The sequence below is a fragment of the Drosophila gunungcola genome, assembly GCF_025200985.1.
Source record: "Drosophila gunungcola strain Sukarami chromosome 3L unlocalized genomic scaffold, Dgunungcola_SK_2 000009F, whole genome shotgun sequence".
Classification (NCBI taxonomy): domain Eukaryota; kingdom Metazoa; phylum Arthropoda; class Insecta; order Diptera; family Drosophilidae; genus Drosophila; species Drosophila gunungcola.
In genome coordinates, this window is record NW_026453181.1 from 441444 (window position 1) to 467024 (window position 25581).

Here is a 25581-nt window from a genome sequence, read left to right on the forward strand (position 1 = left end):
TCTCGTTGTAGAGAAGTAGAGGAGACTCCCGACTCCCGTCTTCCGTCTTCCGTCTCCAGATCTCTTTGTGGGCTGCATTTGAGTTATGACTTAAGCTGACATTTCATTAGTGAGCATTAAGTGTTCTGCGAATGAGTTTAACAACAGCGGCGCTGTCATCGTGACTACTAGACGGGAAAGGGGGGCACTGAACGTGGAGCTAAGAGGAGCTGAGTGCCGCAGAGTCTGCTGGTTCCGCTCTTATCCAGCGCTGCCCTTGGTTTAATTAGTCGCTGTCCGGCGCTGGCCATAATGCGGCATTCACAAGAAACCGTTGACCCAGTTCTCTGCAGTTTCCCGTCCTGCGCAGCCACGGTCCCCACTATTAATTAAACACGTTATTTATCAAGAGCGAAGGGCTTAAACCTGGGACGGGCAGTAAACTGAACAAATGTTAACTATTTGCTTATCGATTTGAAGCCCATCCACTGTATAACGAGTGTAGTGTAACGAGAAGTATAGGTATTTAATAACCCCAGGAACTAAAAGCGAAATAACAGGGGCTCTATCAGTAGTACCATCTGAGCTCTGGCTAACAACAATGCGTGAATCGCGGTGTATGAAAATAAAATTCAAATTCTAAAGAAATGAGCCGGGCCCAGGTCCTGCTCAAGTGGGCCACTCGAGTGGTTGGCACCGCCACTTGGATCTGAATGGAGCTGACCACGAACCGACTCAATGGCGGACTGACTGAGTGACTAACTGGCCGAATGAATGAATGGGGAAGTGAACAAATGAACGATTTGCATGCACACAAAACATTTGCGCAAAACCGGGAACGAAAAAGTGTACAAGCCAAGTAAAAGCGGACGAGGAGGAGGAGCAGGAGGAGGACCAGAGTGTGTCGACCGGGAAAAAGGAAGAAGGAAGGACTCTACTCCACTGCAGGTCAATTAATTAAGGCTAAATTAAGTGCAGCTGTGTAGTGGTCGAGTCGAGTGAAGGATCTGCGGCTCCTGCCCCAGCTGCTGCTGCTTAGCGATTCGAGTGGCAAGATTGTAAGCTCGGACCAAGCCCAAGCATAAGGCATAAATCCTGAACCCCGTGGCTGCTCGGAAACGGTTTAGTTCGTTGACCGGAAGTTGGGCAACAAAAGTGCACTGAAAGTGGAAAGCAGTGCCAAGTCTGCGAGGCTCCCGTGGTCCTGGCATGTGCAGATAAGCCGTTCTGCACTTGTATGTGTCGGCTTGGCGCTAGACCTGGGCAATCGGAACTGTTTTGGCATACAAATGAACTCTAGAATTGACAGAGAAACATGGACAGGAAGTGCAGGCCAGCCAAATCGGGGGCACCTTCTCGATAAAATGTAGTCGGAGGTCTCAAGCTGATCGCACCTCATAAAGATCAATTTTAGCTGCTTCGATGGCGAAGCGAAGTCTTGAACCCACGCAGCTTCTCCTCGAAAGCGAACAATGACAATGGCAGTAATGCCGCCATAAACATAATGATAACCCAACAACAACAGATAACGACGGGCACAATAAAACTCAATAAGCAAATAAAGTAGCCGAGACAGCAGGAGCGGTTCGAGGAGGGGCAGCCGCGTCAAATTTGCATGCATTCTGAAGAAGGAAAGGGCAGAGCGGTGGGGCAATTTATGACGGCGGAGGCACTGGACAATTGACTTGCCCCGTGGCATTGTAGGTGCACCGGCAGCAGGAGTGGGAGCAGGAGCCGGAGCAGGAGCAGGAGCAGGGCAGGAGCTGGAGCTGCGGCAGGGAAGATGTCTGCAAAATGTTTGCAGCGATAAATTAAAGCGAACTAACTAACCACAGCAGAGCGGAGGAGCCGCAACTGCAGCGAGATAATGGCAAATGAAGCCGTAGGAGTTGCATGGAGGCGGTCGGTCGTTCGTCCTCCCTCCCGCCAACTTGTTGCGCATTCAAATGAGAACGGAGCTGGTCACGTGACACGTTAAGAGAATGGCGGGGAATGACCGGAGAATACCCCACACGAGCGGCTTATCACGATCTCCTCACGCTGGCATCTTCTCCAGGGGCAGGGGAACCCACACGGAGGCACGTTCATTCAAATTGCTGCTGCTCCTCCCAGCGTGGTCATTGTTTGAAGCTCCGTTTCGTCCGCTGCGGCTGCGCAGTAATTTATTTCATTTATATATCCCATTCCGCCTCTCATGCTGCGTTTTTATTATCATTGCATAAGCAAAAAATGGAGTACGCCTCGCATTGTTGGACTCGCAACTGCAATTCGTGGCTTTTGATGCCAGAAAGCCAGAAGCAAAGCCATTAGCTGAAGACCCCGACTCGTGTTCCTTGTTGCCCGCTGCCAGTTCCTTGTCTGACATGTGCTTGCGGCTACTGTACACGAATGGATGTTGATGTGGATGTGGATGTGGATGCGAATTCTTCCTACGCAGAATCAAGCCAGAGAATCGCTGATTTCCTGGGGGCTGACAAAAGGTTTCTCTGGTGTTCGGTCTGTTCTGACGAGGCCTGATATGGATGTTTGGCCGGAGCAGCTTTTGATTGGTTTTCTGGGCGGCCAACAGGTTGAACTGCAGCTTATGCAACAGTCGAGGAGGTGGAGCTGGCTGCTGCGGCACCTGCTGTGAGCCAAACCGAAGAAAACTGCATTTTTATCAAATAACTCAGTCAAATTTCTCTCCAGCGATAGCATTTGCATATCAATTCGAAAGCCATTTCACAGTTTCACGCTGCGCGACCCACAGATTTCAGTATAAATAGACGATAATTGGCCAGTGGAGCGGGGAAATAGAGACAAAAAGTGGTGCTGCAAGTGTCAGGCGACATGACAGTTGACATCTTTCACGAATCTCCCTCCCTTGTGGTATCGCTGATATCGATGGGGCATCTTGTTGGCTGCAGCTAATTTCTTCTCACTTCTCGCGTTATGTAAGCCGAGCTGGTTTCCATTTTCCATTTCCATCGTTAGCATCACAATGGTGGCAGAAGAGTTATGAAAGCCATAAGCATTCATTAGGAAGACATTTAAATTAATTTCAGCCCTATTCGCTGGACAGTATAACGAAAGTTGGAAATCTCGAGTCTTGAATAATTGCAACATTTTTCAGTCAGATGCATGCGCACATTTTAATTCGCCCATTTAAATCTTCTGGCTGAATAAATGCCTTTGATTCTTGATGTCACTTGGCTGCAGCATATGCTGCCAAAAACAGCATTCCCAGCTAAATAAAATTCATCAAAAAATGTTCATATTTAAAATGTTCAGATACATTCTCGCATAAACAACGATTGTTTGCAATGCATTACAATAAAATGGTGTGAAGCGATTTCTGCAGTTGACAGTGGCGCAAAAACCCCAAAAAAAGAAGCAAATGCAAGGGTTAAATAAAATAAATAAACCAAATGCGGTTAGCCGCAGTGTGTAACAAATTAAATTATTGCACGAGCAATCAGCAGCAGAAATTTAATATGACATGGAGAAATGAATTGTCTGTCAACAAGTTTGAATTTAAAACTTTCACTGCATTAGGTTGGAGTGTTCAACTAAGGGAATTAGAACAACATCTTTGACTTCTGTCTTTCGGAAATGTTTGGTGAGGCTTTTTAATCGTCTCTGCACTCTCCCAATGTGAGTTTAAATTGCCCAGTTTCTTTTCCATGTACAACATGTTTTAAAATTATTAATAGATAGAGCAAGAAACTCTTTCTTTTCCTTCTTCGCTCTTCTACACTGCCAGCTCACTTTCGTTTTAAAGCTGCCAGGTGAAGCCAATAAGCTAAAGTAACTAGGTAAACACATGTCCCAGCACCAGCACCCAAATGGCCAACAATTTTTAAACAAGATAGAAAGCACCCGGGAACACATGTACACAAAGATACACCCGCACTCACGCACACACAGACCCAAGCACAGACTTAAACTCTGTGAAAATAGTTTCAATAAAGGCAGCAGCAGCAGCAGCAGCAGCAGCAGCAGCAGAGGCAGCAAACAAGCTTGCTACACGTGTTGGTGGCCGGCCACGCCCACTAACCCGTCTCCTGCCATTGTTATTATTTATGCGAGCCAAACAGCAGCTTCCGTTTGTGCCACATGCGGCTGGCGGAGGCATGCAGCCGCTGGATGGTCGGTGGGTGTGGATCTGGATGTGGATGTGGGTGTGGGTGTGGTTAGGAACCAGGAACTAGGGGCCATGGGACCATGGGACCACGGGGCCCGGAGATCTGGGAAAGGAAGCGGAGAGCATTTAAAAAATGCACGCAGCGAAGGCCTTGACTGCAATATGTTGCCTAACAGCAGGCGCAGTCCTAGCTGCATTTTTATAGATTTTTTTTTACCAGGTCAGCAGAGCAGACAAGTGGGGCGAGGGGCGAGAGGCGAGGGGGCTGATGTCGCCTCGTCGTTGGCTTGTTTAACATTTTCAACAATTTCCTTAATCACGGGCCAGGAACCAGCTGCGGCGCTCACTACCCCCTTGCATGCCATTAAAAGTCAACTGTTTGTTTGCCCGCGAGTGTGTGTGCGCGCCTCAAGTTATGCTGCGTTTGGTGGCTGTTGGGTTTTGCCTCTGCAACATTTTAATTGCTTCACATAATGCAGCGACGCAGGCCGAAGCTTGGGCTGTGGCTCCTTACTTAATGTTCGTTTCTCTGCAGTTTTTCATTATTTTTAATTGTTTGTGCAACCGTCTGTGCTGGCACTATAAAAGCGGCACTGCTTTATTGCTAAATTAATTATCGAAATAAAAAAAAACCGATCAAAGCTGGGGAAGTTTTTGAATTGAGTGTTACGATTGGACTGTTTAGTTAGAATGAAATGGTGTGTCCTTGTCGCCTGGCCACACAGTGCAACATCGTTATTCACATGCCTCCTCAACCAACTTTGCTGCTCTGTTCGAAGCATAATTACCACGATGAAACTTTTCACTTGCAGTTGCTCCACTCCTCCTCCATTTCCAAACAGGATCAGCATGAACAACACCAGCAGGCAGAAGTAAACTTGAAAAATTCCGAGCAAAAGTTCTTCAAGACGTTCAGAGCTCAGAAACAGAAGCACAAACATTAATAAAACCGCAAGTTGCCACCCCTTGAAGGCAGGAAAAAGAAACTGAAAGTTTCGCCACTTTTCAATTTTGGGAGCACTTCAAATCCCCCTCCCATCAGGGTCAGTTCGAGAGTGCAGAGCCATTTGAAACTGGGGCTGGAAAAGAACTCCAAAAATTTAACGACTCTCCAAAGCCCTCTAAAAGCTGGAGAAGAAGCAATCTGGCAAAAGAGCAGTGCAGGAAATTTAAATTATATTAGGGAAAATGAAGGGCCTTCAAGACCCTCCGTCCGTCCGTCCGTCCGTCCGTTCGCTCGGACTTTTGCCAACGGAGCGAGTAATAAATAAACAAAACGACAAAGCTCAAAGCTAAAAATCTACACAAAGAACCACTTGACCAGGGCAGAAGCAATTGAGAGTAGAAAGGCGACATGGAAATAGAATGAAAAGTTCGCTTTCAAGTCGCTCCAATTAAAGTTGCCCCGAGATGGGAACAGGGCCATCCCCTCCTCCCGCCCCTTTTCGCCTCCCTCCCCGATTTTCCCACATTCGTAACGCGAAACTTGTAATGTATACATGGCAGACATTCCATCAAAAAAAAAAAAAAAAAAAGAAAATACCCTCACCTCATCCCAGCACCTCCCCCGAAAAGTTTTCCATGTACTCGCATTATTCTCTTACTTGCCCCACGTGACGAGAAGTTTTCCACTCCCTGGTCCTTTGTTGTTGGACTTCGATAATGATTTGTTGTTGCTGGTGCCCAGCTCGTTCATGTTTCGCGTTTGCATAGCAACTTTTGTCAGCTGGCAAATTGAATGAGATTGCTGCCAAAGATGGAATCCAATTAGAATTTGAATCAAAATAGAAAAGTTCCTTTGAACGAGAAGCGAATAAAAATACGAGAGTACGAGAGCATTAAAATTGTTCTAATTGCTTCAACCAGTTGGGAATTCTAAAGGCATCCAGAATTGTTTGTCTCTCGTAAGGTCCCCATTTCGCCATTTCTCCCAGGCAGCCATTGTTCGAGGGAAACAAAGGCAAGAGCTCAGCAAGAAGCAGAGAAGACCATATCTGGCCACAAACTAAACCCTCGAGTGGTCCAAACACACACAAATGCAAGGGAAACCGAGCCAAATAGCTGGGTTAGGTTAGGTCATGTTGTCAGCTTTGTAATGGTTTATATACACTGAAAATAAAAGTTTATTTTTAGTCCATAGAAACTAAATTAGACAGCTGAGTGTACAGCGGAGCGGGACCCATGTCATCTCTAGCTCTTCCGGGAATTGGGGGGGTTTTTGCTGACCCTTCTGCCTAACATTACCTTAAGAATAATTTTTAGAGTCCCTTTCTGAAACTAAATAACCACACGATCATGGTTGAAATACTCAAGCGGTTACCTGCTCGGGTAAACCAAACAAAGCAACAACTAGGCGAATTGACTTAAATCATTGAATAAAGTAGAACTTTTCAGAAACCAGATAATATGCGTGACGTCTTAGCTGTTGATTGACTCACGCGAATTCGCTACCCACCCTACCATGTCTTTAACCTTGAACGGATTATTAAAGAACCCAAAGTGTGATTGATCAAATATTTACATTCCCAGGTCGCACAAGTAAATCAACTACTCACTCATAATGTTCAATTTAGGCATTGTTACTACAAATGATTTATTAAGTCGGAGCTAAACCAAACAATTAATTGCGGTACAGTTAATGTTCTGCTTCATCATGATTTTCTTTTCTCTTTTTTTTTTCTCAATTAACTTCATTTTTTGTGTCTCTAACTAGTTAGCTATTTACTTATGAAATTATTAACTTTATTAATATTACATTTTTTTGTTTTTTTTTTGTTGATGAACTTTATACACAATGTTGGATCAGTACGTAAACACACACACTGGCTGAAAAGGCGTAGAAATTATATATATATATATATGCAAAAGAAAAGGTATTTGATTAATTATTACAACAAAACATTTTCCTTTTTTAAAATAATGCAAACACAATGCAGATTTATGCAGACGGTTATAGCCGAATTACGGATGGATAATCAAAACAAAAGAAAGAACCGTTAGGAACGTAACTGACTGCGCGGTAACGGATCATCGATGGTGTATAAGCATAACACGTTCAGAACTAATATTTGGATTAAGCTAAAATTGATTCACCGTATTTAGAATACATTCTTTTGGGTACACTTACCCGCGTCCAATCCTCGTTGAAGGCCTTCAAGAATACATGGATGACGAGTTGATTGGTCCCGTGCTTTAGTGGATGGGGAGGAAGTTTTATTTAACTTAATGCAAATAATTAGTTCCTGAAATTTGAGTACGCATTATTTCCTTTGTTTTGATTCGATTTGCACTGAAAGATTTATGGCATCGCTTGCGCACTTCCAGACAGTGTTGTGTGTTTCCGTAACTAATCTGCGAGTGAATTCACAAAGCTGAAGAATGTATTGGTTGTCGTTCTGACTAAGGCACAGTCGGGTCTGGCCATAAACGATCGCGTAGGCTTATATGCACATATTGCTTAGGTATCTAAAGGTGAAGTTTATAACCCGAGCGCATTAGCTGGGTTAGGGCTGATAACTTGTCGGTCTCTACATGGCGGTGCTAGTTTTCCAAATCCGCCCGTAAAGGTTTCGTCCCTTGCCGGAGCTACTAGTGATTCTGTTTCTTTGCTTGCACGATCCTAGTGTAGAGAAAGACACCGGAGGAGTCTGTGTGTGTGGTGATAGAAATGCTGTGGCGCGCGGCTGATCGGCACAGAAGTGGCAGAGGACCGGATTTGATGGTCTCACTCTGGCTGATGGGAAGCGGAACGCTTATGCCGGTTTGAGGTTGAGGCGAACTGATGCAATTTTTGGGGCCCGTTCCCCAAGACTTGGTTTGGTATTTCAACGTAACCTGGCCGTTTGCGAAGGCACGATTAGTTGACAGCCAGTGCAACCTAGACGGAACGGAATTAAAGCTGGTGATTCCTTAGTGTTCTTTTTATGCGGCGTCTGCCGTTAATATTTACCATGTCGATTCCAATTGAAATGATTGCAAATGTTAATTAATTAACTGGAATGCGGAGGTATAGGATGCACTTGATTTTTATAGATTTAACTAATCATGTGGGCTTAATTGAGGATCTGGCCAATTGGTACGTCTGGTTATCTTCACGTTGCAAACGGAAAAGAAAAGGTTGTGGCCGAAGTTTTTTTCTGGGAAACGTGGATGCAATTCGATACTGCACCAACAGCTGATCTCATTTTTTCTTTTCGATACTCGATATACTCACAATACTCGATATTATCGAACAGGGCTGCAGAGTAGTTGTGAATATCGTAAGGCGCGTAAACAAAACAAATATTTTTAAGCTAGGCATTTAATTTGGTCAAGGCAACCATTACAACCACAGATAATCTGTCGAGTAATCGGAGACATGATTAGCTGGAATTATGATCGTATATCTTTGGCGTGATAAGTTCCGATTTCTTTTCCTGCCAACGTCTCTAATAAGTAAAATGCATTACCCAATTTTTTCTTTATTCTGCACTTAGAAAATGAATGAGCTAACTTTTTGTTATAATTTTGACTAAAGTTACTAAGGTTATAGTTGCGTTTGAAAACTTCTTGGCCTTCTCGGTATGTAACTGGTCTCGATCGGAGATTGTATTGCTTAACATTGGTTTCGTAGGCTTTACGACTATTTCTCTTAGTTTCCTCGCGTAATAAAGCTAATTGGTCGACTCTTTCTAGCCGAGTGGATTCTTCTAGTAGTGATAATTTCTTTAACAAGCTATAATCCGATCCATGATTAACCATGTTAAATCCGAATAGTGCTTTATACGGAGAGCAACCTATGGACTGATGTAATGCTGAGCGAAGCGCTGAAGAAATGCTTGTTAAATGTAGATCCCAGTCGGTCTGATCTTGACGGAGGTATGAACGTATTGCTGCTATTAGGGAGCGATTAACTCGTTCTGCCGCATTACTCTGTGGAGAATAAAGTGCTGTGTAAATATGCCGAATACCCCATTTTGTCAGCATTGCTTCAAATTCCTTAGCTTTAAATTGTGACCCGTTGTCACTGATTATAGTTTCCGGAACCCCAAATTCACAAAAAATTCGCTCACATAGAAACTTGTTAATTACTGCGGTCGTACCCTTCTTCAATGGGCAGAGCCAGTGATATCGGCTAAAATGGTCCAAAACAATCAATAATCCGGTATATCCTCTCTTGCTGCGTGGATACGGGCCAAGAAGGTCAATGTACAGACGTTGGAATGGTCTTAGAGAAACACTTTGCTCACCCATAGGCGGTCTCAAAATTTGGTTGGGAGCTTTGGTTTGCTTACACATTTCACACGCATTGATATAGTTTCGAACTTCTTTGGACAACCCTGGCCAGAAAAGATTTCGTCGTAGCCGCTCGATCGTTTTTTGAATACCTCCATGCGCAGAAACAACACTATCATGTGCCTGCCAAATTGCAACTGCTCGAAGTTTTTCGGGAACCCAGAGTTTCCAGCTATTGGCTTCCTGCTCGGTATTTCCTGAGGGATGCTCTGTCCTAATGTAAACAAATTTTCCATGCACTCGTAAGTCTGGAAATTTATCAACATTTGCTTCCACCCTCATTCTAAGCTCTACATATTCAGCATCATTAAAAGAAGGCGATTCGAGATCGATTTGTGGACCAACGATTTCTATGCTCTCGATTTGATTATCGCACATCCGAGACAATGCATCCGGAACGATATTATCCTTTCCTTTACGATGAGTTGTGGAGAATTTAAATCCCTGTAACCTAAATATCCATCGTGATAGTCGACCTGTAACATTTTGCTGTCTCATGAGCCAAATCAAGCTTGAATGATCAGTGATTACCTCGAATTCTTGTAACTCAAGATAGCAACGAAATTTTTCAATGGACAGTATTACGGACAACAATTCACGTTCCGTGACACTATAATTTCTCTGTGCTTTAGAAAGCTTCTTGGACATAAAGGCAATTGGTCTCTCATCTCCCGATTCTGATAATTGTACTAAAACTGAACCAATACCAAAATCACTTGCATCGCAATGGAGAAAGAATTTCTTCGTGAAGTCAGGATTATGTAATACCGGGGCAGAGGTAAGTTTGGCTTTTAGTGCATCCATGGCTTTCTGCGCTTCCGGTGACCACTTAAAGGGCTTGCTTTTTGTTAAAAGTTCAGTTATGGGAAACGTCAACTCAGCAAAATTCGAAATAAAACGGCGGTACCAGCCACAAACTCCTAAAAATCCTCTAACTTGTTTTATATTTCGAGGGGATGGCCAGTTTAAAATACATGATATCTTGGCCGGATCCGTGGTAATACCTCCTTCTCCAATTATATAACCCAGATAATTGACTTTAGTAACACAGAAATGGCTTTTGCTTATGTTTAACGTTAGATTGGCCTTTCGAAACTGATCTGCGATTCGTATGAGTACAGACAAATGGGTTTGGAAATCCTCCGTGACCACGCATAGATCGTCTAAGTATCCAAACACACAATGCCGTAGATCTGGAGGAATCAAATCGTCCATGAGACGGCACATTGTGGATGGTGCATTACATAAGCCGAAAGGCATTACAACAAACTGATATAATGCGCGTCCAGGCACGGTGAAAGCCGTAAGTGGCTTTGCTTCTTCAGTTAACTGAATCTGCCAATAGGCATCCTTTAGATCCAATTTACTAATAATATTGGCTTTAGGCAACCTGGAGAAAATACCTTCTATGCTCTGCAATGGATATGCGTCTTTTTTAGTTGCTTCATTTAATTTTCTAGCATCCAAACAAAGGCGGACTTTATTCGGCTTAATTACCATACGAATTGGTGAACTCCAAGGACTTGTTGATGGCTCTATTACCCCAAGCTCTAACATACGATCTATTTCAGCGTACAGGACCTTTTCGACAGCTGGACTAACGGGATAGTGTCTCTGCTTAACTGGAGTGGCTTTCCCGACATCTATGTGATGCCTTATTAGGGATGTGCGACCTAGGCCCTGTTTCGCAAAATTAGGAAACAATTCCATTACCGCTTCTAATTGTTGCCGCTGGGTCTCATTTAGTGGGTAGGAATCTTCGACCTGCGAACTCTCTACTTGCGAATTTTCTATGCATCCTATTATTTTGGGTGCTAATTCGAAAATTCTCCAAAAATCGATTCCTAAGATAAGTCTCTGCGCAATGGTCGGAATCACATATAGTTCAATATCTTGTGATTTCTCCTTATACGTCATGGTGACTTTTAAAATTCCGGAGACCTGATGCGGCTTAGCATCGGCTGTTTTAACTTGTGATACTATGGTTTTAAATCCTGAAAAACTACTAAAATCCTGCAAAGCTAAGTCTGATCCTATACAGCTTATATTTGCTCCGGTGTCCAGCAATCCCCATTCTGTAAAATTCAGAAAGGAAACACTTGCATAACTTCTTCTATCCGACCTATTCTGAAAAATGGTAGCTACTACCTTCTTTTGCTTATTCCTTAAATTAACATAATAATTTTTTAAGCGCACTGTATTCCTCTTTTTGTGTTTTTCCTTTTCATAAAAAATACGATTTCTTACTAAATAATAATTTCTAAGCCGTTCTTCATATGGCCGAAACGCATTTTGAACTTCACTGGATTCTTCCTTTTTTTCTAAACTCAATAAAATCTCGGGCTGAAGATCTTTTAATTCAGCGTTTAAATTTTCTAATTCCTTAATATTATCTGAATAATCAATCTGCTTATTGTCTACACTTGGGACACCCTCTGGTTGGTGGATGCCCCCGCCTTGCGGTTTTCCGAACGATTCTTACAGTTTAGGCAATTTGGCTTGTATACTTGCGGTTTTCCGCATCCGTAGCAAAACACGCGACGTTCTGCTAAACAGTCTTCCCATACATGGCCGGCTGTATCGCAATTCCAACAAATGATCTTTAAGGGTAATCGTTGCAACGCTGAGATGTCCTTTTCCTGCTCTTCGCTTTCGGTTTCTGTCAGTGGATTCTCGTCTACCTCATACACACGCAATGCGGACTCCTTGGGCTTTCCCGAAAAACGAAATGATTTTCCCGCATCTTGCAAAAAATGTTCTCTCTTTGTACTAATCGACGCAACTGTCCGATGGAATGTATTTCCTCAAAGAGTAATCTATCTTTCATATCAGTAAGCAAATTTCCTTGCACTAGTTCAATTAATTCCCTTTCCTCGAAATGAACAGACAGTTTGTCCATTAGCTTACAAATGGATTCGTAAAATGAGTCAAAGGACTCGCCAGGTTTCTGTTTACGTGCACGAATTTGTTCGCGCAGCTCCGTGATCGATCGACTTTCTTTATATTGAGCACGTAGGGCGAAGCAAAACTGTTCCCAGTCAAAGTTGTCTACTCGCTTATGGAATCGCCAAAACCAAGAACTGGCTTTTCCCACCAACAACTGATGAATGTTTCTGCTGAGTGCTACAAAATCACCATTGAGATGTTCTCGAGTCAAAACTTGCATTCGGTATAAAAATTCTTCTACCGACAACCCCTCAGAAGTACCTTCAAAACGCACACCCCATTTCTGAATGATATCGGCTACTTTATTGGTAGCGAGGTGGGATGATATCTGTTGGGACCTCGGACTTTGGTCATCAGAAGCCGCTCTTCCCTGCTGTTGACTTTCCTGTCCACTCAACACGTTTCTAATGGATACCGAATTCATCATTCTCATCACCGTTTCCCTAACTATCAACTCAATATCTGGCTGTGACCAATTATCGTCATTTAAATTGTCTTCGCTCCGATGGTATTGACGTGGGTGTCTTCCTCGTCTTCCACCTCTTCGCACATAAGAACCTCTATCCAAATTATTAGTGTTACCCCGAGTACCTCTATTACTTGTGCCAGGAATAATTCCTTGACCAACGTTCTGTTGCCGTTCCTGTTGTTCCAATTCGGTCTCTCGTGGTGATGTTCCTAATTCAAGTAACCGATTCACTGATCTAGTAATTGGACGTCGATTCTGTCCTTGACTTGGGTCTTCGTTCTTCTCCGGGGAAAAATTTCCTACCACCACTTTCAAATCTTTTACCACCACCTTTTCCAGACAGGAGGGGCATACATTCTCCCTATCCGGATGAAACCTGTTGTCAATACAAGTTTTATGAAACACATGCTTGCAAATAGTCATCACGCATGGCTGCGTATCAGTCATTGCCTTTTCGCAAATTAAGCACACATTTTGATTAGTAGCTGGCGCTAAGCTTCTATCTGGAGAATGTTGAATTGGCATTTTTGGGTTTAATCTTTGTATTTTTATCTATAAATTTATTTTCTCTTTGCTTTGACCTTTTTTGGGAATATAAAAATTTGATCTTTGTTTTACCTGGTTTCGAATTTCCTCTTTCTGTTTTGGTTTTTTTTTTTTTTTTTTTTTTTTTTTTTTTTTTTTGATTTTGTTTATTACTATTGCATTTAATTAAAATATTCTGGCTATTGAATCTATCTATGAGTAGCAATGCTAGCTTTAGTTCAACGTTTAGCCAATCGGGGTTAACGGACAATGCACACTTACGTATACTTCTTGTATTCCAGCTAATCGCGGGACTGCCAAATGAATACCTGCTAAACACAACTTTTCCCATAAAAATTATGATGACAACAGTTTTATCTACTACAGTTCCCTGTCCTAATATTGCCTACCATCGGTCGTGTTGATCCACTGTCTTGAACCTGCGATATCCAGATGCGTATTAAATATATTGACCTTGGGTGCTGTAGCAAAATCTAACTAATTTCATCGAAACGCAACCGAGCTTAAATGTCTAGTGAATCTTGTGGCTCTCCGTTCTAATGTTGACTGAGTGTTTTGTTTCAGCAACGTTATTTTGAGATGTCCATCAATACATTAAGATGGTATTAACAAATTTAAAAAAAATTCCCTAACCTTCTCTCTGGTCGATATAAATCAGCTCACGCTAACCCATTCGATATCCTAGAAACCAGAACGCAAAAGAATTTGTGTTATTTTAGATTTTTTTTTTTTTTTTTCACTAGCAAATTGGGACTAAATATATTATCTCCTTTGTAAATTAAAGCAAACAATAAATTGCCCCACACGTTTGGGCGCCAATACTTATGTAATGGTTTATATACACTGAAAATAAAAGTTTATTTTTAGTCCATAGAAACTAAATTAGACAGCTGAGTGTACAGCGGAGCGGGACCCATGTCATCTCTAGCTCTTCCGGGAATTGGGGGGGTTTTTGCTGACCCTTCTGCCTAACATTACCTTAAGAATAATTTTTAGAGTCCCTTTCTGAAACTAAATAACCACACGATCATGGTTGAAATACTCAAGCGGTTACCTGCTCGGGTAAACCAAACAAAGCAACAACTAGGCGAATTGACTTAAATCATTGAATAAAGTAGAACTTTTCAGAAACCAGATAATATGCGTGACGTCTTAGCTGTTGATTGACTCACGCGAATTCGCTACCCACCCTACCATGTCTTTAACCTTGAACGGATTATTAAAGAACCCAAAGTGTGATTGATCAAATATTTACATTCCCAGGTCGCACAAGTAAATCAACTACTCACTCATAATGTTCAATTTAGGCATTGTTACTACAAATGATTTATTAAGTCGGAGCTAAACCAAACAATTAATTGCGGTACAGTTAATGTTCTGCTTCATCATGATTTTCTTTTCTCTTTTTTTTTTCTCAATTAACTTCATTTTTTGTGTCTCTAACTAGTTAGCTATTTACTTATGAAATTATTAACTTTATTAATATTACATTTTTTTGTTTTTTTTTTTGTTGATGAACTTTATACACAATGTTGGATCAGTACGTAAACACACACACTGGCTGAAAAGGCGTAGAAATTATATATATATATATATGCAAAAGAAAAGGTATTTGATTAATTATTACAACAAAACATTTTCCTTTTTAAAATAATGCAAACACAATGCAGATTTATGCAGACGGTTATAGCCGAATTACGGATGGATAATCAAAACAAAAGAAAGAACCGTTAGGAACGTAACTGACTGCGCGGTAACGGATCATCGATGGTGTATAAGCATAACACGTTCAGAACTAATATTTGGATTAAGCTAAAATTGATTCACCGTATTTAGAATACATTCTTTTGGGTACACTTACCCGCGTCCAATCCTCGTTGAAGGCCTTCAAGAATACATGGATGACGAGTTGATTGGTCCCGTGCTTTAGTGGATGGGGAGGAAGTTTTATTTAACTTAATGCAAATAATTAGTTCCTGAAATTTGAGTACGCATTATTTCCTTTGTTTTGATTCGATTTGCACTGAAAGATTTATGGCATCGCTTGCGCACTTCCAGACAGTGTTGTGTGTTTCCGTAACTAATCTGCGAGTGAATTCACAAAGCTGAAGAATGTATTGGTTGTCGTTCTGACTAAGGCACAGTCGGGTCTGGCCATAAACGATCGCGTAGGCTTATATGCACATATTGCTTAGGTATCTAAAGGTGAAGTTTATAACCCGAGCGCATTAGCTGGGTTAGGGCTGATAACTTGTCGGTCTCTACATGGCGGTGCTAGTTTTCCAAATCCGCCCGTAAAGGTTTCGTCCCTTGCCGGAGCTACTAGTGATTCTGTTTCTTTGCTTGCACGATCCTAGTGTAGAGAAAGACACCGGAGGAGTCTGTGTGTGTGGTGATAGAAATGCTGTGGCGCGCGGCTGATCGGCACAGAAGTGGCAGAGGACCGGATTTGATGGTCTCACTCTGGCTGATGGGAAGCGGAACGCTTATGCCGGTTTGAGGTTGAGGCGAACTGATGCAATTTTTGGGGCCCGTTCCCCAAGACTTGGTTTGGTATTTCAACGTAACCTGGCCGTTTGCGAAGGCACGATTAGTTGACAGCCAGTGCAACCTAGACGGAACGGAATTAAAGCTGGTGATTCCTTAGTGTTCTTTTTATGCGGCGTCTGCCGTTAATATTTACCATGTCGATTCCAATTGAAATGATTGCAAATGTTAATTAATTAACTGGAATGCGGAGGTATAGGATGCACTTGATTTTTATAGATTTAACTAATCATGTGGGCTTAATTGAGGATCTGGCCAATTGGTACGTCTGGTTATCTTCACGTTGCAAACGGAAAAGAAAAGGTTGTGGCCGAAGTTTTTTTCTGGGAAACGTGGATGCAATTCGATACTGCACCAACAGCTGATCTCATTTTTTCTTTTCGATACTCGATATACTCACAATACTCGATATTATCGAACAGGGCTGCAGAGTAGTTGTGAATATCGTAAGGCGCGTAAACAAAACAAATATTTTTAAGCTAGACATTTAATTTGGTCAAGGCAACCATTACAGCTTGTTGCACTTGGCCCGAGGCTCATTAATGGAGCGATTATTTTTCCTCTATTTGGTCCACACACCCACATGTACAGTTGCGGTGAAAATACTAGCACTGCTCAGTTCAATGCTTTTTATGTACAAGGTGTAACAAGTGTTTAAAAGATTAAAAAAAAAGAAGTTGACAAAAGATTATACTGTTTATATTCTCAAGAAAAGAATGGTCTCAGCCCAGTTTTTTTGTCTTTTAAATTAAATTTTATTGTTAAATAGATTCTTAAAACTCAATGGATGGTGGCTCCTGTTCTTGACCACCACTGTATGGACTCGCATGGGTGTGTCACACTTGACTTGTGTCGCGTCGCCTCCTCGGGTCGCTTGTTGACACTCATTGAGACAAAAGTGCTTAACTGCCTGCACTTTTCCGACGGCTGCAAGAGCAGCGGGCTGAAGAAACTACGAATTCTCCTTCTCCTTCTGACGACTCTTCTCTTTCGCTTTTACCACTTGCTTTTAAGTTTTCTGCCCCACACACACACACACACACACACACACACACATACCAGCTCACAAGCACACAAACACACATGTAAAGATAAAGCTTTTATTTTATGCTTAATTTGTTTGTAGGCTTTTGTATTGTGTGTGCCAAAGAGTGCCAGACAATGATGGTTGCCCCTCGTTGCCACTTCCACCCCCTCGGCCAAGCCCTGCGAAAATGTGTTGCATAACTGAGGGCGTTCGCGAAAAATGTCAAGCACCTCGGCTGGCATTACGACACGTACAACGAAGAAGGTTAAGCACGCCTGACACGCCGTGAATTATGGCGAGACGGGCGCAGAGACAGCGAAAGCAGGGCGAGAAAGAAATGGCCTGAAAAGTGTGTGTTTTGGCCCCTTGGCTGCCACTTTGAAATGTTAATGAGCCGCAAGCAAATGTCAGTTATCTATAGCCTACTTTCGGTCGGCATCCGGCACAAACTTTTCGCTGCATTTCCTTTTCCCATTCACCCACACATAGTTTAGCCTTGCCAAAGGAGCACTTATAATTTCGTTGTAATTTCCAGCGAATCAAATGGAAAATGGCAAAAGGCGAAAGGCGAAAGGCAACGGCGTCGACCCACTTTTGCTGCAACTTCCACTGGCAACTTGCATTGGTAAATGTGTCAAATAAAGCGTTAAATTAGATTTCATTTTCGCCGCTTTTTCCACCATTCATTTGCCCGAAAACTTTTGACTACTGGGCTGCGTCGGAGCAAATAAATCTTGAGAACTTGCAATTTTCCGAAACTGTCACTTGACGTTTATTACGTTCCCGCGTGACAAAGCGCCCCAAGTTATGCCAGGCCCACAATTGAGTTGGCGCTTTAAGGCTTTAAGAGTTTTTGGGGTGGCCCATCCACGACCCTATCCCTATACGACAAAGTAAAACCGCAAAGTATGCGACACACTGAGCTGAGCGGTGAGACACCGTCTAATAGGATTAGCGGGCGGGGGCACTTGCCACCAAGTAGGACGAAACGAAAAAATGAACTCAAATCGGCTGGCTTGCGGTCGTCTGCTGAACTTTGCATGCCACAACATCAATTAACCAGCGTCGCGTTTCGTCTCTCTCTCTCTCTCTCTCTCTTCTGTCTCTCTGGCGCGGTGGCAAAGACCGCTCGACAGCTGCCAGAGTTAGTTTTGGGTGGATGGCTCCTAAGCAAACCGGGTCAGTGCTGGAATTAGATTAGCTGCAGCTGCAGAAGGATTTATAGGCGGTCGGTGCCCAAAGGCTGTGTAGGGGCACAATGTGGCAGAAAACGTGGCAGGCTCGAATCAAAGTTTAATCCTCGCCAGCAGCAGGGACTAAAACTGCGGTTAACTAGCACACAAAATTGAAACTAACGCAAACAAAGCGTAAACTTCTTGTTTTTCTTCGCCGCCTCCTTCTTGCCGCTCTGCTTTTGGCCCGTTAAAATATTCGCATCGCGTGCCTTTGGCTTTCTACCTTTATGTCGTGTTTAGCATTAGCGTAGCTCCTTGCTCCTTGCTCCCTGCTCCCTGCTCCTCCTTGGCCCTGTGAGTAGATATCCCGGTCGCCTGGATCCGTCGACACATGAAACGTGACTAAGCTGACAATTGTGTCGAAGTAAATCCAAGTTTTGTGAGCCCGACTAAATAAATCTCCTGAGCGAGCGCAAAACTTTGACAAACAAAGATTGTGGATGCGCAGGGCTTTGCAAATGACGCACAAAGGCCAAGTCTGCATGTGTGCGTGGGGGGGGGGAGGGGGCGGTACATGACAGGCGACATAAATAGTTGGGCTGTAGCTTTAGCTTCAGATCGGTCCTGGCCGAGACTCCAATTTAATATACTGTACACAATCACCTATGCAAAGGAATTACTTGACCGGACCGGCACAAGGAATTCCCGACTAAACTTTGACAACATTGTGCGAGTGTGTGTGTTGCGGCCCTATTTATATGTCAATCGCAGGCGGTGCAAACACACGAATACGCACAGAGATACAAGCCTGGGTGGCTGTGTGGGGGCCAGTGTAAACAGGGTCTGTGGACGCATACACGCATACAGATGGCCCGCATAATGCCGCCGCCCAGACCCCGGGGGTCAAGGGGTGGGCACAGGTCAAAGTCGGCCTCTAACTGGATGCAATCACACACCCAGGCCCCTAACACACAGACAAGCTATAAACAAAGCGTCCAATTGTCAGTTTAGGCGCCTTTTGTTTGCTCCCCTTTCCATCTACCCTCTGTCTATGGCTGTTGCTTATCAACAAAATGGCAGCAACAGCAGCAGTCTTTTCCTAGGGAACTGAATTCCAGCTCACAGCACTATATTGCGTATACGCAGCGTGGCACACATGTGCACTTGCATTTGTTCATTGGGATTTGGTGTGGACTGCTTGCATTTACCTGTCCGCATAGCTGTCTCGCCGGATTATTGTTATTATGGATGGTACTGCAACGTAATGAGCTAGAAAACAGAATTCTCCATCGATTAAGCGATTGTCATCACCTTTATCGGACCCCAACTGCAATGCAATTTCCCGCCTGGCACCTTTATCTTTCGTTTCTCACTCACTTAACTCGGGCAAAGGGAAAACAGGACAGTTGGAGAACGAAACTGTAGTTAAGAAGCGCTTCAGCAGTTGTCAGTCTGAAACCGCCCACCTGGGAACGCAGGAAGGTCGCCTCATTTTCATTACTCCGGTTCAGCTTCTGTTTCAGCTTTAGCTACAGCTTCAGCTTCACGCCGCCAGTAACTCTGCTGGCAGCCATTCATGCTTAACTGGCATTTCAGCTGTCATACCAAAAGTGTTTTACATTTCTCTCTCGTCAAGGGAGTCGGGAGCTGTGGAAGAATTTGCCGCTGCCGAAGGTGTTGGCATGCCCCCACTCCCCACTGCCCTTTGTTGGCATGCCACAAGCAGCTGGTGTCGCTTTTCGATGCCCCCAGCCAGCAGTCTGCCACCCAGCCCCCTTAATTTAATTAACATATTTCACTCGACTGCTTGAATGTTTTCATTCCGGGCCCGATTGGATCCCTAATTGAAGTTTTCCTGGACTCGATGCACACGTCACGTCGCCAAATCGTCTTCAGTTTGGCAGGGAACTTGCGAATTACTGTTTGCCATTTTCGCCGATTTAACATTTCGGTCTGTGGCTGGCTTTTTGTTTTGCTGAGTGCATTATAAAAGCATTAAAATGCAAGCCAAAAAAGCATAACCAAAAAATGGCAGGGCAAAAGAGTGGCAAGCAGAAGGAAACAAAGCAAGCCCAGCAGGAAAATTCGCTTTGTCACATACACACTAGGGGGGGGAGGGGCAACATTGGCATCCAACCCCCCCGGCGCCCCCGCCCCGCTCTGGCTATCACTAAAGCTCGCCTCGCTTTTTCATGCTCCGCCTGACGAAATGCCATTACACATTTTGCGTACCCTAAAAACAGCAGCAGCAACAACTACGCTCCAGCTATAGCTATAGCAACAACTACAACGCATTCGCATTCGCATTCAAAATGACAACGGCAACAGAAGCGCCAGCAGAGAAACAACAACAACAGGAGCCACACAAACAAACAGCGGAGGGGAAAAATAAACGCTGGGGGTTGTAGAAATGAAGATAAGCTGCTTATCAGCGCCATTCCCAGTAGTTGCCCGTTGTTCATTCGCCTGGCTCTGCTTCTGCCACAGCATCCCACTACATCCCATGGCAGCCCATCCCATCCTGCCACATCTTCTCCTGCTTCTTGCCTCCGACTGCGCTTTAAGTGGTCGCTTGGCATTCGCATTGGCTCCCGGTTCATGGCAGCTCCTCTACGCCTGTCTGCATGTGGATATAAATGCGGATGGCGATGTGGATGGGGATGGGGATGAAGATGCGGATGCGGATGAGGATGTGGATGCGGATGTGGATGCGGATGTGGATGCGGATGTGGATGCGGATGCCAACTGGCAGGCAAACAGGCGACAGCAGCCACGGCCAGTGCAGAATCCTCTCTGCTAGCCACTTTCGTTTGGCCCAGAACGTGGCCATTGTCGTCGCTGTTGTCTTTTTTTTGCCTTTTGGCTAAGCCCTTGACTTGGCCAAGTCGAGGGGAACGACGTGAAGATACCCTTCAATGCGCCATATAAACCTGCCAGTTGCAAACTTAATTAAATAATACAAAAATAACTTGTTTATTTAGTCAATTGAATTTATTTCTGTTTATTTCTGACTAAATTTACTCGCTACCTACAATTATTAATGTTTTTAACCGAAAGTACCAATATGCCCGCCAGATGATCTGTAAAAGAATGAACATTTTTGCTCTTGCTTAATATTAAACTAATGCATGCAGCACGCCACAAGCTTCTCTCCATTACCCGTCTCCCCAGATCTTATGTGTATTTAAATGACGCCATCGCCTGTGCATGCAAATGGGGCTTGGTTAGCTACTTTAGCTTAACTTTTGCGCTTGATGGCGACTTAATTGGAGGGCACTGCAGCGTCGAGCAGTGCAACTTTCCCTAGTTAATGATAAGTTGGATAATGGAACAAGGCCAATTTCATACGCACCGCGGATCGTTGGCGGCCAATTTCCATTTCCATTTCCATTTTGCCCGCTTCAACAATAAGCGCCTCAAATCCAAAATCTAATTACACGCAAAGCAAAGACTAAAGTCCACAAATATTCTCCGCCCAATTTTAATCACAGATGACCGACCGGCAGAGCAACATTCCCGCTGCCAATTTTGAGTGAGCATTTTTGGGGCAACTTTTGGCGCTTGTGCTGCTGTGTTTAACCGCGTGAAATAATCTTTGCTGGCAGGCATTCGTTGTTGTTTCCGGTAGTGAAGAGCGAGGCGCCTTTCATTATAACGATAATGCGCAGGCCCTGCGGCAATCCGCGCAGCAGGCAGACAACTTGGTGTCATATTTTCCGCAGCTTAAGTTTCCCACCGCCAGGCCAGTGGCCACTTGTGCGCCCAGATTCTTCTTCTTCTGGCTCCTGCCCCTTGTCCAGCTTAGAGCAGCGCCGAAAAAAATAGCAGCAGGAGGACGGGAATTGTCTCGGCCTAGCGCAATGCGATTAGGACAAAGGAGGCTCCGCAAGGAGCTGCCAGGACGAAGCGCCTAAGCCAGGGGCAGCTCACACACGCACACCGGGTCCTTAGAGGGCGGATTAGGAGGATTTCGTGGGGCGGGAAAAGGACGATGGCAAGGGCATGGGGAAGGGGAAGGGGACTGGTACGATTTTCGCGCCCGGCAAATCTCAACAAATTTGAAATTTCGTTCCTTGGCCGTTGGCGCTTCCGTTTGTTGCCGCTTTTTATTGGGCATTCTTTCCGCTGTTCTATCCTCTTTTGCTTTTGGCGTTTGAATTTGTCGAGCATCCTGTTTGCTCGGCACCGCCCCGCCCCCTTCCACGCCTATGCCGCCCTCGAAATGCTTTTTAAGCCTACAAACTGAGCTTAAAATTTTCTATGCGAGTGAATGCGAATGCTTTTGAAATTTATTACAGCGCAAGAAGTGAAGAGGAGGGGTGGGGGCCACACACACAATACACCGACACATACACCGACACCCTTGGGGCGACTGTGTGTGGGTGAGTATCAAAGGCATTTCGGCACTCGATTTTCTCCATCCACGTGCTCATCGTCGCCTTCGCTCGGCATTGAAATTTTTGAGCGTGCAAATTGAATTTCATTTGAATGTTTTCCCTTATTTTTATTTATATCTTGTTACTCGATTTGGAAATTGCCTCTTGCCTGGTAATTTTCAGTTTTACAGTTTCGTATCTATTTCTACCGCCCGTCGCTCCATCGCATTTGTGTGCGAGTTTCCCGGGCCTGTTTGTTTAGCAAACGCCCCAAAAGGAGGGACTGCAGAAGGAGACAAATTGAATTTTCTATGCTGTTAAATAATTTCATTTCGATTTGTTCCTTTCGCCTGATTTTTGTGCCTGGCTTTCAATGCGAACTGATTGCAGCGCCCTCCCGCCATTTCGCCATTTCGTCAATTTCGCCATGCCACCACTAAATCCATTTGTAGTTTAAAAATTCACGAAATACTTTTAGTGCCAAATGTGCATTGATTTCGCCATTCACACAGTGAATGCTAAACGTTGGAGAGCGAAGGGCGAACAAATGCGATTTGTCATCGGTTCGGTTATTTTGCCAGTGAGCCCCGGCTCTCAAATGCAATTAAGCTAAAAATAAGTTCTCGATTTAAGCACTTCACTCGCTGGTGTGCAAATATTTTGTGGCACGCCCGACTAACGCTCCCCGTATTTTTGCAAACTTTTTCAGGCTTCCTCCTGGAAGGAGTCACGCCAACGGCCCCCCCGGATGTACCGCCGCGTAATCCGACAATGAGTCGCATGCAAAATGGTCGTTTAACCGTTAACAATCCCAATGACGTTGACTTTGAGCCATCTTGTTTGGTGCGAACGCCATCGGGCAACGTTTACATTCCTAGTGGAAATCTAAGTGAGTAAAACCCGACAGATCGTTATCCACATTCACATCCACATACCGCCCCACCTCCACCCCCATCTACATATAAATCCCATTTGAAAAGTGTGCCGCTCGGCCGCTCGTCCGCCCGCTCTCAAAAGCTGGCTGCATAAAAGCCTCCGTAAAGCAATTTTTCCAGCCATATGCAAATCCAACCCGCAGCGAACCCAAAACCTCCCCATTCCGGGGCGACCATCAAAAAGCCACTTGACTCATTTAAATGTTTAGCGCTCGCATAGAGCACAAAAATTCCATTTGCCATATTGCTATAAAAATGCAAAACACAAAAAAAAAAAAAATCGAACCGGCCGGCGGAAGGGAAAAGGCCGCAGCATTTTGCAAATTTTCAGCTCTTTGTTTCCTATGCGCCATGCGCCTAAAATGCCGCCATACATTTGCCATTTATTGTTTTTCCAACAATGTTCTTGGCCTTTTTTCCTCTGGGCTCGGTTCAGTTCGGTTTGAGTTGGTTTTGTTTGTCTTTTCGCTCTATGCATATCCGCAAGCAGGCTTTAGGGATAAAAACATTCGAAAGTGGAGTGAAAATAGTTGGCAGCAGCAACAGCAATGGCAATGGCAATGGCAACGGCAGCCCAAAAAAACGAAAAAAAAAAAGCCAAACGACCGCAGGGGCCTAAACAGAAACCCGGAAAAAACTGACAAACAACTGCGGCTCACAATGTCCGTCCGAAGATATGTTATGTAAACGGGTCCAAGCTTTATGGAGAGGGCATTTATGGATCTATTAATTGATTGAAGCCTTATCAACGGACTTTCATTAGGCAGACCGCTACGGTGCGTATACTTGATGCATTCTGCATACACTTGGCCGCCTGCCCAGAAGTATCAACGAAATGCGAGAAAGTAACGAAGAGAAAAGAAAAGCAAAGAATAGAAATAAACAAAGCTCATTGTTGCCCAGCTGCCACGCCCAGCCGTCCCACTTCTCCCCCTTCTATCGGACAGCCAGTCTCGTGCGTATACATTTGTGTAGCACACTTTCGGGCTGCTGTTGCTGCTGTTTCTACTGCTGCCTATGTATTTGCTTTATGCCGCCTTTTGTTTTCCTTTTGCATTGTGCAAATATACACGCTCGCTCACACACTGTTATCGTATATATGTCGAGTTTTGTCTTGATTTTGCTGCGTGCCACATAATTTCCCCACCGTCTCTCTCTGTGTGTGTGTGTGTGTGTGTGTGTGTGCTCCCTGTTTTTTGTCAAGTCCTGCAAAAGCGAAGCCGGGCATTTGGCTTAGTTTCTGCCTTTCAAAACTTTCGTGGCCCAGCCGTCGGTGGCCTGGATTGAATGCAGAGTTTTAGGCCGTTTGGGAATTTGTGGCTCTTTAACCTGGCAGTTGCAGTCGCCGTCGCACACATTCCCCGGCTCATCAATGCGGCAGATGGACTTTGCATATGACACTGCCTAAGTGTTCTTTCTGGCCGCCAATTTGCATTTTGCATATCGTTTATAGGCCAACGTCCCCCGTTCCCCGTCCCTCTCCTGCGGGCCCAAAGTGCAATTAAATGACTATTTATGAAATTCTATTTGCATTTATGCATAAATTGATAAACATTCTAACCTGCCAGCCGCAAAGTATGCGGCAGAGGGGGATGCCCAGCAGGGGATCCCTGCTGTTGTCATCGTAACACAAATATTGATTAAATTCTATATCGAATTGAGATTCAGGTTGCCCTGCACACACACCCGCACACACATGGCAGTGTATGAATAAACATAAACGGCACACACAAATACATGACATTTGGCAGCGGCCTCTTCATTCGCTTCCTGCCTCTGCCTCCTTACAGAGCAGAGAATATTTTCATTTCAATTTTTCCACCAGTGCCAATTTTTATGGAAAATATTATTTGTTGACTTCTGGCGCCCGAAAAACGAGTAGGAGCATAACTTGCAAATGAATGAATGAATCAGGCAGAGCCAAATGGGGGACGACGGCCTACGATATTTTTCAGGAAAACTTTGTCCGTAATACGATAGCTCTAGCTCCCATGCACGTAGCTTAAAACTTCTGGGTGAGCTTCTGCACGGGGCATGAAAAAATGCTTATGCACCATATGCAAATACATATAAATATGGGCATTCTGCACGATTGGATACACACGCGTGTACAATCACCGATGCAGACGCGCAAAAACACACACACACACCCACCAGGGAGCGAAACAAAAGTTTGGCCAGCAG

At 44.2% G+C, this 25581-nt stretch overlaps 1 protein-coding gene across 1 annotated transcript in view; it reads left to right on the top strand.

Moving 5' to 3' along the window:
• The window catches only part of LOC128259720 (teneurin-m), a 129207-nt gene that overhangs the window by 56981 nt on the left and 46645 nt on the right, over positions 1 to 25581 (top strand). Inside the window, 1 exon segment of the mRNA XM_052992270.1 lies at positions 23172 to 23351. Coding sequence (XP_052848230.1) covers positions 23172 to 23351 — 180 coding nt within the window.